Genomic DNA, 13680 nt, shown 5'->3' on the forward strand with positions numbered 1-13680 from the left:
GGTAAATGGTGGGAGGCCAGGCAAGCAGTGCACACAGCAGGGGTACAGCGGTAGGGGAGGGCTGGGGGATGGGGATAGAGACACGCCTGGCAGTCCTGAGTGTAGAGGCGGATGGAAGAGGGATGGGGGGGAGGGGGGAAAGATGCAAGGGCGACTGGAGGACTTTGATAGTGAGAGAAGGCAGACGGGCGTTTCTGCTCTACTGGTGGATTAGGGTCTGTATAACTCACTTGCAGCCGGTATGCTCCCAGTGATCCAGGCAACTGGGGGACTTTGATCGTTCAGTGAAGAGACTGACAGCCATTTTTGCTCAGTTTGTGGGTTAGGGTCTGTATTAATCACACAGTGGCTGGTACGTTCCCAGCGATCCAAGGGACTCCGACCGTTCGGTGAAGAGGCGGACTGTCACGAATCAAATTCGCGACATTACCCTTTTGTGAGAAGCCACGAACTATTAGTGGAAAACTCACTGTTTATCGTTCAGTTAACCGCTCATTCGGACGGAAGCTTTGTCAAATCAATTTTTCAGTGTCATATGTTATCGTCTTTGCGTGAGACATTAGTGCTTCCGCCGAGCGATTTGTTTTGGGCGCGTTTCGCTCACTTGACCGTTAGATAAATGCGGCCTACTGCTCCCCTTTTGTTCCCACGACTTACTCAGTCTAGTTGTTGCTTTGACGGAGAGAGGTCCTGTGCTCCAGAAGTGTGAGAGGAGAGGTCAGCTAGCACCCAAGCTCCACAAGATCACAGTCTCCAGTACTCCCACCTTGGTGATACAAAGCATTCATCGACTATAGTATTTCCTTTTTGTATTTTCGTAGTCTTAAGAGTTTAGTTAAGATGTTTTTTTCCTAGGCGTAAGTATTTAGCTTTTGTGTGAGTAAGTGAGTGCGGTCTCATTGATTTGATTTGAAATGTAACGTTAAATTTATTTTTTGTAATCAATAAATTTAACTTCTTTTTCTTGAGCTTAATGTAAAGTAAAATCTTGTTTCATTTCTCCAAATTAAGCTTATTTTCCATATAGCTCCCAGCTTGCATAGACGTTTTACTATTCATAACTGGTATTTAGACCAGTCTTGTTGTATTAACTTAAAATCCGTTGTGCCAGGAGTTAAGCATCAGCAAGGACCTGATATTATTATTAGTATTAGTTATTTATTGTCAGGGGTGAAGTAACTTTCTCCAGAGGCTAGCAGTACTAATTCAGCATTTGTGAGTAATTAGTCTCTGCTGTGTACTGTTGAGAAAGTTTATAAATTCTCGTTCTTAGAGAATCGTTGCTTGATTTAGCAAGACAATCATTGTCTCTGCTCTTCAATATTGTTGAACATTATTATCAATTAAATAATATTCAGCATTTATTTTAAAAATACTGTGATATTGTAAAAACCCCGTGACACGGACAGTCATTTCTGCTCGGCTGGTGGGTTGCAGTCTATTACCCGCATATGACCAGAGAGGTCGGCTGGACGCCCAATCAATTTTTAAAATTTGTAGGCTATCCAACTGGCCATGCCGGAAATTTTATGTTCAGATATGGACAAATAAATCCCCAATAATTGAGCCAAGGCCTAACAGCCATGGCTCAGTGGGTTAGAGCGCTCTGACTGAAAGGTCGTAGGTTTGAGTCCGACTAAGGGTCACTGGCAGACATTAGGAAGGGCATCCAGTCATAAAGTGCTACACACTCCAAAACCTAAGTCCTGTACCCAGGGGCAACACCTTTGCCCTTATCAACAAAAAGGGAACATGGCATGTGTATATATATACTGTACATGTCTAACATCCAGATATGGACCATCCACATAATCGAGTGATTACTGTGTACTGACCCTAAGTTTGATGCACTAGGTCCCTCTAGGATGTCTTATACAATGAATTATCAGAACAAGGTCACACTGTATTTCTTATGGCAGTATCCCACACACCACATGTGGAGTAGACTGTAGCACCAGTCGAGCAGGGCAGTACTCCCGAGGTAGATGGAAAGCTGATGACAGGGAGTGCTGGAGCTCCCGTTTCATCAGCTCTCTGGACTAGTTCCTGACCATCCCCCTTTGCTGAACTTTTTCAGTGTCTCAGTTACACAGAGAGTAGGCCAGCATGCTCTCCAATACAAATTTCTCTATCTACACCAAACTACATGCACAGTACATACTACACTTCCTTTTCCAAAAACCAAAAAACAAATCATGGCGTCTCATCACCCAGCCTCGGAGTCCCCAGGAGGGGGGACCACAAATGCACCCACCTTCTGCCCCTCTCCCGGTGACGACACGAGGTGCCTGGAACCACTGTCTGACTCTCTTCTTCTTCATTTCTGCAACATTCGCGGCCTTTCCTCTAACTTTCGCTCTGTTGAGCACCACCTCTCCTCCTCTAAACCTCACCTTCTCTTTCTAACTGAGACTCAGCTGTCTGAGGCAACTGACAACAAACACTTTTCTGTATCCTTCTACTTTCTCTATACTCATTTCAAAGCCAAAGGTGGCTGTTGTGTATATATACGCAACGACTTATCTTGCTCTCGTGTTCCTGAACTCGATTCTTCTGAATTCTCTACACTCTGGCTTCGGCTTTCCTGCCATTCTCTAACTAAATAAATCTCTGCTATTTACTTATCCCCTAATTCTACTGACTATCAAAAATTCTTCGACTATCTTACTTCTACGATGGAACACATTCTGTCCATTTCTCCTTTCTCTGAAATCTCCGTTCTAGGAGATTTCAATGTTCACCACCACCTTTGGCTCTCCTCTCCTTTCACGGATTCACCTGGTGAACAAGCCTACATCTTTTCTATCCTTAATGATCTAGAGCAGCTTGTACAGCACCCTACCCGTATCCCAGACCGCCTTGGAAAGAGCTCCAACAAACTTGACCTCTTCCTTACAACTAATCCTTCTGCTTACACTGTTAATCTTTTCTCTCCGTTGGGCTCTTCCGATCACAACCTTATCAACTTAACCTGTCCTATCACTCTGGTACGGCCTGTGGACCCTCCAGGGAACATCGCCTGTGGCATTTTGGAGTCGTGGATTGGGAGGCCCTCAGGCAGTACTTCTTTGATTTTCCCTGGAATGATTATTGCCTCCATGGCCAGGAGCCATCTGAGTGTACCTTGCGCATTACGGAGGTTATTCTCTCGGGCATGGATGCATACATTCCTTTCTCATATCCTTTGACTAACGCAAGAAAGCCTTGGTTTAATCACGCTTGTTCTAATGCTGTCCACAACAAGGAGAGGGCCTACAAAAGGTACCAGAGCCAACCCACTCCTGAATCACATCATCTTTACGTTTCTGCCCGGAATCGTGCTAAGTCTGTTCTTTGCTCTGCTAAAAATAATTTCATCCGTACTAAATGCTCTCAACTCTCCAACTTGAATTCTTCCCGCTCCTTCTGGCACCTTGCCAAAAATCTTTCTAACAACTTTACCTCATCATCCTTCCCTCCTCTTTTCTACTCTGATGGTTCTGTAGCTATTTCTTCTACTGATAAAGCAGATCTCTTTGCACAGACTTTCTCCTCCAATTCTACCTTAGACGATTCCGATGCTGTTCCTTCATCACTTCCCGCCTCTGACTTCCTCATGGCTGACATTAAAATTTCTTCAGCTGATGTATTTTCTGCCATCACTGGCCTCAATACTCACAAGGCATATGGGCCTGATGGAGTCCCTCCTGTTGTTCTCAAGAACTGTGCTTCTGTGCTTACACCCTGCCTAGGCAAACTCTTTCGCCTTTGTCTGTCAACTTGTACCTTTCCTTTTTGCTGGGAGTTTGCTCTCATTCAGCCAGTTCAAAAGAAGGGTGACCACTCCCAACCCTCCAACTATCGTCCAATTGCTTTAACGTCCTGTAATTCAAAAGTTTTCGAGTCAATTCTCAATAGAAAAATTTTAAGGCATCTTTCCTATCACAACCTTCTTTCTGATCATCAGTACGGGTTCCGTCAGGGACGCTCCACTGGCGATCTTATCACTAGCCTTTCAGACTCCTGGTCATCCTCCTTTCGGGACTTTGGCGAGAACTTTGCCATTGCACTTGACTTCTCAAAGGCTTTTGATCGAGTCTGGCATAAATCTTTAATTTCCAAACTGCCCACTTACGGTTTCTATCCCTCTATCTGTGCCTTCATCGCTAGCTTCCTCTCTGGTCGTTCTATAGCCGCTGTTGTAGACGGCCATCGTTCTTCTCCTAGATCTATCAACAGTGGTGTTCCTCAGGGTTCTGTCCTATCACCAACTCTCTTCCTTCTATTCATCAATGACCTTCTAAGCTGTACATCTAACCCTATCCACTCATACGCTGATGACTCCACCCTTCACCTTTCCATTCGGTTCTCGCAACGCCCATGTCAGCAGTTACTTCAACAAACAAGGGATGAGGCTATGGCACACCTAATGTCTGACTTGGCTCGTATCTCTGACTGGGGTAAAAATAATCTGGTTGTTTTTAATGCATCAAAGACTCAGTTCTTACACCTATCAACCCGTCAAAATCTTCCACAGGTATACCCACTAATGTTTAATAATATTCGGCTTAATCCTGCACCATCCTTGAACATGCTTGGGGTTTCATTTACTCGGGACTTATCTTGAAAAGATCATATTACATCTCCTGTAAAATCTGCTTCCAAGAGATTGGGTGTGCTAAGCCAACTCCGTTCTTTCTTTACCCCTGCACAATTGTTGACTCTATACAGGGGTTTTATCCGCCCCTGTTTGGAGTACAACTCTCATGTGTGGGGAGGCTCCCCACACACACCTCTTCTCAATAGGGTGGAGTCAAAGGCTTTTCGTCTCATTAACTCTCCTCCTCTTACTGACTCCCTTCAACCTCTGTCGCTTCGCCACACTGTTGCATCTTTATCTCTTTTCTATCGCTACTTTAATGGTCACTGCTCCTCTGAACTGTCTGCATGCATTCCTCCACCTCTACGACGGGCGTGTAGCACCCGTCTAGCAGCAAACTCTCATCCCTTTTCTGTCCAACTCTCTAATGCAAGAGTTAACCGTTACTCCCAGTCCTTCATTTATGCAACAGGTCAACTCTGGAACTGTCTCCCTCTGTCTGTATTTCCTGCTGCCTATGATCTCCAGTCTTTCAAACACAGTGTGTCCAGGCATCTCGAAATGAATGGATCTTGAATTTGGCTCTCTCTTGTATTTTGTTTTTCTCTTGGAGGGAACTCTTATTGCGGGCTCATGGCCTTTGGTTCCTTCTTCCTCAAAAAAAAAAAAAAAAAAAAAAAAAAAAAAAAAAAAAAAACAGGCATCAAGGACTGTATTTCCAAAGCTGTGGATAAATCTGCATGTAAAGATTTCTCTGCAAGTGACACACACACACATGACACTCACTCAGGATCAATGTTGGCTAAAAAGCATTCGATGGCCTGAAAACCGAGTCTGAGGAAGTCCGTCCGTAGTTCACATACATCATCCCCGCTGATGGTCTCTGTGTCGCCAAAATCTACATAATACACCGTCACCTGCCGTTTTTCCTCTGCTGTACCTTCATCTCTATCTTGGCACTTACATACACGGCCCCGATACCAGGAGCTGTCATGAGGAAACCTTGCTGCTACCATGCTCCCCTCCTTCACCTACAATGTATAAAAATATATAAGTATTCACACATCCTTGCTACTTAGTTTTGTAAATATAAAACTAAGATATTTCTGATACATTTACACTTACTTATATTCTGTACTTGAAATATACAAAATTTTACTCACACACACACACACACACACACACACACACACACACACACATGCACAAAAGATATGAAAACACGACCATCTCATCATAGTCAATGAATCTGGATAAGAGGTGATCTTGCTCCGTACTAAGAAAATCCATCACAATCATTCCTCAACTTGTGCTTGAAAAGAAAAATCAGCTGCTTTGGGGATGTGGAGGTGACATCACCAAGCTGTACAACTTATATGCAATGGTCAAGATGTGGGAGGTGAAGCTCAATTATCAAAGTGGTGGACTGCTACTGATCATGAGATCAATTATGGCTAGGAAAGGGAACAATCTGAATATGTGAATTTTGTGAAAATTTCCCACAAATCATCCATTATCAACTGATGTCCTAAAAACAACTCCCTAACAATGTATTATCACACTAGTTTTGAATATGATAGCCTTAGCATTTTTTTTAGTACAGATGCACTGACATCAACATTCAAATAATGACAAAGGTGTGGACAGATGGGCTGGGATGGAGACTGGCAGTGGAACATTGTAGAATGAACACACCCTGTGAAGATAGCACTGTATGAAGGCAATGTAAAGATTTCGGCTACAAAATTCTTCTGGATTTCATGTGAGAGTGAAAGTAAAGTTGGGATGCACACAGAGGAGTGGGCATGATAGGACGAGATGGTGCTGCATAGTGGGGCTGGGTGGGATGACATGTCCTGAGATTAGCAATGCATGTTATGCAGTATGGGTGCAGTAAAAACAAACAGAGTAAGCACAAGCCACTCTCACTTACTTGGCAACTAGCAATGCACGTAAAAATAGTGTGGTAAAAATCTATTTCTATGTACAGTAATGAGCTGGGCAGAATTCATTACTCTATCATCATGTTATCCAAAATCTCATGAAAATTACAAAAGAAACCTCACAAAAATGCACTACTGCTATTATATGGAATCTGGAACACATCAATCCATTTCATTTCTGGTTTTGAGATATAAAGTGAGTTCAGACATTTCTTATACAAGGCCTGTCCAAAATGAAACAGAACTTTTTAAATATCACACTAACTAGCTAGCTTAGCATGATCATGATGAAAGTCTATGTAGCAGCGACTTTGAGCTTCAGTCTAACACCAGACACATCATGCCACATCATTCAGTCATCGAGTTAACATGTTTAGTGAACTACGGGAATTTTCTTCTATCTCTTCTATCATCAGAAATCGGTGACTTTTCAGGGTGGATTTCAACTTCGGGGGGTGGGGGTGGGAGGATAGTAGGGAGACTGGGAGACAATAGTCATCCTATGCGTCGCCAAAAAGTCACAGATAAGGAGCAATTGGTGAGCAGGTGCACTGTCATAGTGCAGCATCCAGGTTTTGCTTGTCCACACCTCAGGCCTCTTCCTTTGCACTGCCTCCCTCAAACATTGCAGAATATCCAAGTACAACTTTATTGACTGTCTGCCCACATCAAACAAACTCATGATGAATGATGCCCTTCCAGTCAAAAAAGATGATCAACATCACCTTCACATCTAAGCAACTCTGACATGAATTTTTTTTTTTTTTTTGAGGGGGGGAGGGGGGGTTCACCATGACAATATTCCATCAGAGGTAGACTGTGAGATAATGCTGATTTTATGTGTACGGCGTGTCGGGGTGAGTAGGTGGAGATTGTCAGACGTGTAAGGATTGAACTTGCTGGTGAATCTCTTGAGTGTGTGGAAGAGTTTTGTTATTTAAGAGACATGTTGTGTGCTGGAGGTGGGGCTGGAACTAGCTCTGTGGCTAGGGTGAGAAGTGGTTGGAAAAAGTTCAGGGAGCTGTCGCCTCTCCTGACACTGAGAGGACTCTCCCTACATGCTAAGGAATCTTTGTATGCAGTATGTGTTAGGAGTGTAATGCTGCATGGTAGTGAGGCCTGGGTAGTAAAGGAAGAGGACATTCACAGGCTCAAACGTAGAGAAATGACAATGATTAGGTGGATATGTAATGCATACCTGCATGCAAGGTCTGCGGGGGCTGGGTTTATGATGGAAGAGTTGAGAGGTAGGATGGGACTGGAGTGTATTGGTGTTGTGATGAGGAGAGGTAGATTGAGATGGTTTGGGCATGTGGAGAGGATGGGGGATGATAATTGGGTGAGGAAGGTGAGAAGTGTTAATACTGGGGGTGGGGTTATGAGGGGTAGACCGAGAAAGACATGGGACGAGGTCATTAAGTGTGACCTTAGGGTTAAGGGACTGAACAGGGAGGCTGCAACGGATTGTGCAGCGTGGAGAGCCGCCATTAGATGACCAAGGCCGACACATGCAAGCATGTTGGAGCCTTTAAAAACAAAAACAAAAACGAAACTGCAATGACTGCCTTTTTGTTTTGACATCGTATTCGTACATCCATGTTTCATCATCTATTAAGACATTTTTCAAAAAGTTTTCACCAACATTCAAACAAATTAATAGTACCTAGCTGATTGTGACATGGTTCTCTTTTTCCTCAGGCATAAATTTTGTGGCAACACAATGCATCTTAACTTTTTCGGTTAAAATCATGAGCAACGAACTTCTACAGATGTCAACTTCCTTGGAAACTTCACAGACATAAAGGAGACGACTTTCACACATCACAGCATGGACTTTCTCAAACTGATCGTCATCTCTTGACGTGGAAGGCCGTCCAGATTTGAGATCGTCTTTGGTGGATCTTCCCGATTTGAACTGCTGGAATCACTTGTGACACTGTGTATGGCTCAAACAATCCTCCCCATAAGCCTGTTGCAACATTTGAAAAGGTTCTGTAAAAGTTTTTCCCAATCTGAAACTGAATTTCACACAAACACAATACTCTTCAAGATCCTTCATTGTTCAACTTGCAACAAATCACCAAGTGCACTAAACACATGCTCACTCACGTGTGTGTGCCTCGGTGACAAAGTGACATGGCATGATGCAGCTAGTGTTTGACTAAACCTCAAAGACACCGCTACACAGTGCTCCCATCGTGATCACACTAAGCTGGCTAGTTGATGTGCTTGGTTACTTTTTGGACAGACCTTGTACATGTACACAGGCTTCATCTATCAGGCTTTGTAGTTACAGAAAGAATGTTTATATAACACCACAGGCTGACTTTAGGCCATTCTTCTAGATGCAGTATAAGTGTTCTCATATTCAACACAATATCCAACCAACTGTGAAATCAACTGTTCATGTTGGAACAAATTTACTGTATGAGTACAACAGTCAAGATAAATGATGAAACTTTCATGTATCATCACACAGCCATCAAAACTAATAAGGAAAAACTGGGTTCATCATCACAAGAAACATGAATTATCATCCAATACATAACTTGGCTTCAGAGACAGAAATCATGTTTCACCAATCTTCTGAGACTGGGTGACAGAATTTATGCAAAGAAAAATATGAATGAGTTAACTGTGTTTATCTACTTAAAAGAAACTTCTGGTTGGGAATTCATCAAAAACTAAACTAGAAACTGGAAAACAAAGGAAAAGTAACAGCTGTACTTATGAAATGGGCGAGATATCTTAAATAAAAGAAACATATAATCAGTATAATCAGTAATAAGAGGAAATTACTCAAGTTGGAAAGAAATGACGAGGAGTTCCATGGTAATCAGCGTTGACTCCAACTGCAATGCTTCTAAAATTCATGAATGACAATAAGAACACAAACTATGAGGAAGTCTACAAAAATTACTAGGAAAAAAAAAAAAAGGCATTACTGTTAACCCAAAATTGTCACCTGAAGGTTGCATTTGAGAGAGAGAAAATATATATATATATATATATATATATATATATATATATATATACATACATACTCTTGCATATTTAAAAACAACATTCAGATATACAGAAAAGGATATGATATTGAAAATGACTACAAAATTTATTTAACCAAAACATGAATATATTGCAGCTATTTTACATGGAACCTTTAAAAAGATCTATCTATCTATCTATCTATCTATAGCCCGACGCCCTAATCCCGCAAAGGGTGGCTGCAGACAAAACGCCTCCAAGTCACTCTGTCACCCACCATTTGACTCCCCTCCCCCCAACTCACCCCCCCCTCCCTCATATACCTCTCAACTCCATCCCTCCACCTCATCCTCGGTCTACCCCTCCCTCTCCCTCCCTCCACCTCACCTACATACACCCTCTTAGTCAGTCTTTCATTCTCCATTCTCTCCACATGTCCAAACCACCTCAGTGTATTTCTCCTAATCTTTTCATATTTAACCAACACATGAATATACTGCAGCTATTCTATACCTATCTACCCATAACCCAATGCCCTAATCCCGCAAAGGGTGGCTGCAGACAAAACGCCTCCAAGTCGCTCTGTCACCCACCATTTGACTGCCCTCCCCCCAACTCAGTCCCCCCTCCCTCTTATACTTCTCAGCTCCATCCCTCCACGATCTTCCCCTCCCTCTCCCTATCTCCACTTCACCTACATACACCCTCTCAGTCAGTCTTTCATTCTCCAGTCTCTCCACATGTCCAAACCACCTCAGTGTATTTCTCCTAATTTTCTCAACCACATCCACATCCACCCCACACTGTTCCTTCACTTCTTCATTCGTCAACCTGTCCCTCCATGTCACTCAACATGCTCCTCTCAAGTAACTCATTTCCACTGCTCTCACTCTTGACTTGTTCCCCTCTAGCAAGGTACAGTATATGCAACCCTTAAAAGGAAACATATACAAACTGAAAAGTACATCAGCCCAGTCACAGGATGGATGTGGGGTTTAAGTTATGAAGACAGGCTGTAATCATTTCATTTCGTTTTTGAAGGCTCTAACATGTTTGGATGCATCAGCCTTGGTCATTCTCCATGCTGCTCAATCTCTGGCAGCTTCCCTATTCAGTCCCTTATCCCTTAGATCACACTCAAAGACCTCATCCCAGGTCTTTTCCGGTCTACTTCTCGCAACCCTACCCTTAACACTTCTCACTTTCTGCATCCAATTATTATCCCCCATCCTCTCCACATGCCCAAACCATCTCAATCTACCTCTCCTCATCACAAAATCAATACACTCCAGTCCCATCCTACCTCTCAATTCCTCCATCTTAAACCAAGCTCTCCCAGGCCTCGCACTCAGGGACGCACTGCACATCCACCAAATCATTACCATTTCTGTACGTATGAGCCTGCAAATATCCTCTTTCTTTACTGCCCAGGTCTCACTCCATACAGCATTACACTCCTGACACATGCTGCATACAAAGATCCCTTAGCATGTAGGGAGAGCCCTCTCAATGTCAGGAAAGACAACAGCACCCTGAACTTCTCCAACCACTCCTCACTCTAGCCACAGAGCTAGCTCCTGCCCCACTTCCAGCACATAACATGTCTCCCAAATAACAAAACTCTTCCACACACTCAAGAGACTCACCAGCAAGTTCAATCCTTTCATGCCTGACAATCTCCACCTGCTCTCACCAACACACCGCACACATAAAATCAGCATTATCTCGCAATCTACCTCTGACACCACTACATCTCTTATGTACCCACTTATCACAGACACTGCACAAGATGGAATTACTTCCCACACCCTTATGGCAAATCACACATGCCCACTCTTCCTCTTCTCTGACAGTACCACCACCAGCCCTGCATACTATCACTCTTGTTTTATCTGCATTTACTCTCAAGCCCTTGTGCCTTATACCATCTCTCCACTTCCTACATCTTTCCTCCACTTTCCTTTCATTCTCTGCAATCAACACCAGATCATGAGCATACTACATCTCTCACAGGAGTTCATTTCTGAAGTCACGTGAAAGGGCTTCAAGTACCATGATAAACAACAAGAGGCCCAATACTGATCCCTGGTGCACACCAACATTCATGGAAAACTCATCACTCAAATCTCTATTCACTCTTACATGAGTGAGAGCACCCACATACATGGCCATAACCACCCTAACCAGCCACTCCTCGATCCCAAGCTTTATCACTGCCCACTTCACCACCTCTCTAGGGACTAAATCAAAGGCCTTCTCCAAATCAACAGAAACAAAGTACAGTTCCCTTTTCTTTCCTATACATTTTTCCTGAAGCTGTCGAACAACGAATATGGCATCATTGGTCCCCCTACCTGGCATAAACCCAAGCTGCATCTCATCAATATTCACTCTTTCTCTAATCATACTTTCTAGAACTCTCTCTATTACCTTCATTATCTGGTCTAAAAGCTTTATGCCTCTAAAAAATTTTCTTTCCAGGGCATCACCCATCCCCCTGTACATATTTACAATTTTTTTTTTATAATGAATGGAAGAAGGAAAAACAAAGGAATAAAAAACAAGTCCATGTGCCTAAAGGCATCCTCCATTCATAATATACTTATAAAATTGGATATAAAATTGAGAGGATTAAATGCATGTGGGAAGCAACTCCCAGGAAGTGAATTCCAGAGAGTAGTAGTTCTGGGGATAAATGAATTTTGATAAGCAGAGGTTCTGCATTGTGGGGGAGAGAATGTGAGTTCATGGGCGCTCCCAGCTGCCCAAGTATTTTGGGAGAAAATGTGAAGGGGAAGCACAATTGAAGCCAGTTCGTTAGAGCACTTATGGTAAAAATATCAATAAAATAGTGATAAAGAAGCAACATCTCTATGTACTGATAATGGAGGAGGGTCCTGCATTATGGCAGGATTATTGATTAATCTAATGGCTTTATTTTGAATTTTGTCCAACTCCCTCAATGCAACCACTCCACAGTGGTGAACAGTATTCGATCTGAGAACGCACATGACTTTTGTAAATTGTGGCCATCTGCTTATCCGTGAAGAACTCACGAACTCTGTACATAAGTCCCATTTTTTTAGAAGCATTTTTAGCAAGGGATTTAACATAAGTTGTCCAGCTTAGGTTGGGGTTTAGAGTAACACCTAGGATATCAATTGTAGTGGACATGGGAATACTGACATAATTTAAAATTATGTGAGAGTCTGAGGGATTCTTTCTATTGGAGAAATTATTGTATTTAGTTTTCTGAGCATTAAATGAGACCAGATTTTTTTGTCCCCATTGATTAATTTTAGAATGGTCCTGGTTCAGAGAAATTGCTGTGTTTATTTGCGAATTTATAATATCAAATTGTGTAAAGGAGGTACTAAATGTGAAAGAACTATTAAGGGTCGAGTCATCAGCATTAGAGTGTATTGGGTTGTGCGTGACAGACAGGAGGTCATTTATATGTATGAGAAAGAGGGTTGGCGCCAAAACTGATCCCTGAGGCACGCCAGCATTTATGGAATGAAACTGAGAATAAATTCCATCTACCATGACCCGTACTTTTCTACTATGAAGGTAAGAAGAAATTAGAGGAACCAGTGATGAAAGGCCATAGTGTGACATCTTAGACAATAAGGCCTGGTGCCATACTCTGTCAAATGCTTTTGAAATATCATGTGCTACTGTGTGTGTTTCACCATGTTGGTCTGTTGTTTTGTTAATCTGACGGGTAAGAAGGCAAAGAATATCTACAGTTGAACGTTCCTGTCTAAACCCATACTGCCGATCATTGATCAATTTATTGATTTCTAGATGCTTGACTATGTGTTTTAATTAGTGTCTCAAAAACTATACCGAGAACAGAAGTTATTGCATTTGGTCTATAGTCTGATAGATCAGAAGTTGCCCCCTTTTTAGGAACAGGATGGATATTTGCTTCTTTCCAAGGGGCTGGAAAAATTGAGGTACAGATGCATAAGTGGAAAAATTTTGCTAATACAGGAGCCAACACTGAGGAGCAATTTTTAAGTACTACTGAAGGAATTTCTCTGGACCAGTGGCTTTGTCTGCTGATTGATTCTGTAATTACACTCTTCAGCCAATCATCTGGAACAACACACATATATTCATCATCATCATCATCATCATCATCCAGACCTCCTTTCCCACCCTTGGGCA

The 13680-nt window shown here is 42.5% G+C and overlaps 1 protein-coding gene across 1 annotated transcript in view; it reads right to left on the reverse strand.

Annotated features, from left to right (window-relative positions):
• LOC145414919 (tudor and KH domain-containing protein-like) overlaps window positions 1-13680 on the reverse strand; it is a 94421-nt gene that overhangs the window by 19866 nt on the left and 60875 nt on the right. The window contains exon 8 of the mRNA XM_080284335.1: window positions 5366-5610. Within this exon, the coding sequence (XP_080140461.1) occupies window positions 5366-5610 (245 nt within the window). The remainder of the gene's footprint in view (window positions 1-5365; window positions 5611-13680) is intronic.

This window comes from Coenobita brevimanus, chromosome 101 (assembly GCF_032717465.1).
Source record: "Coenobita brevimanus isolate Jiangsu-jjx chromosome 101, ASM3271746v2, whole genome shotgun sequence".
In the NCBI taxonomy this organism is placed as follows: Eukaryota; Metazoa; Arthropoda; class Malacostraca; order Decapoda; family Coenobitidae; genus Coenobita; species Coenobita brevimanus.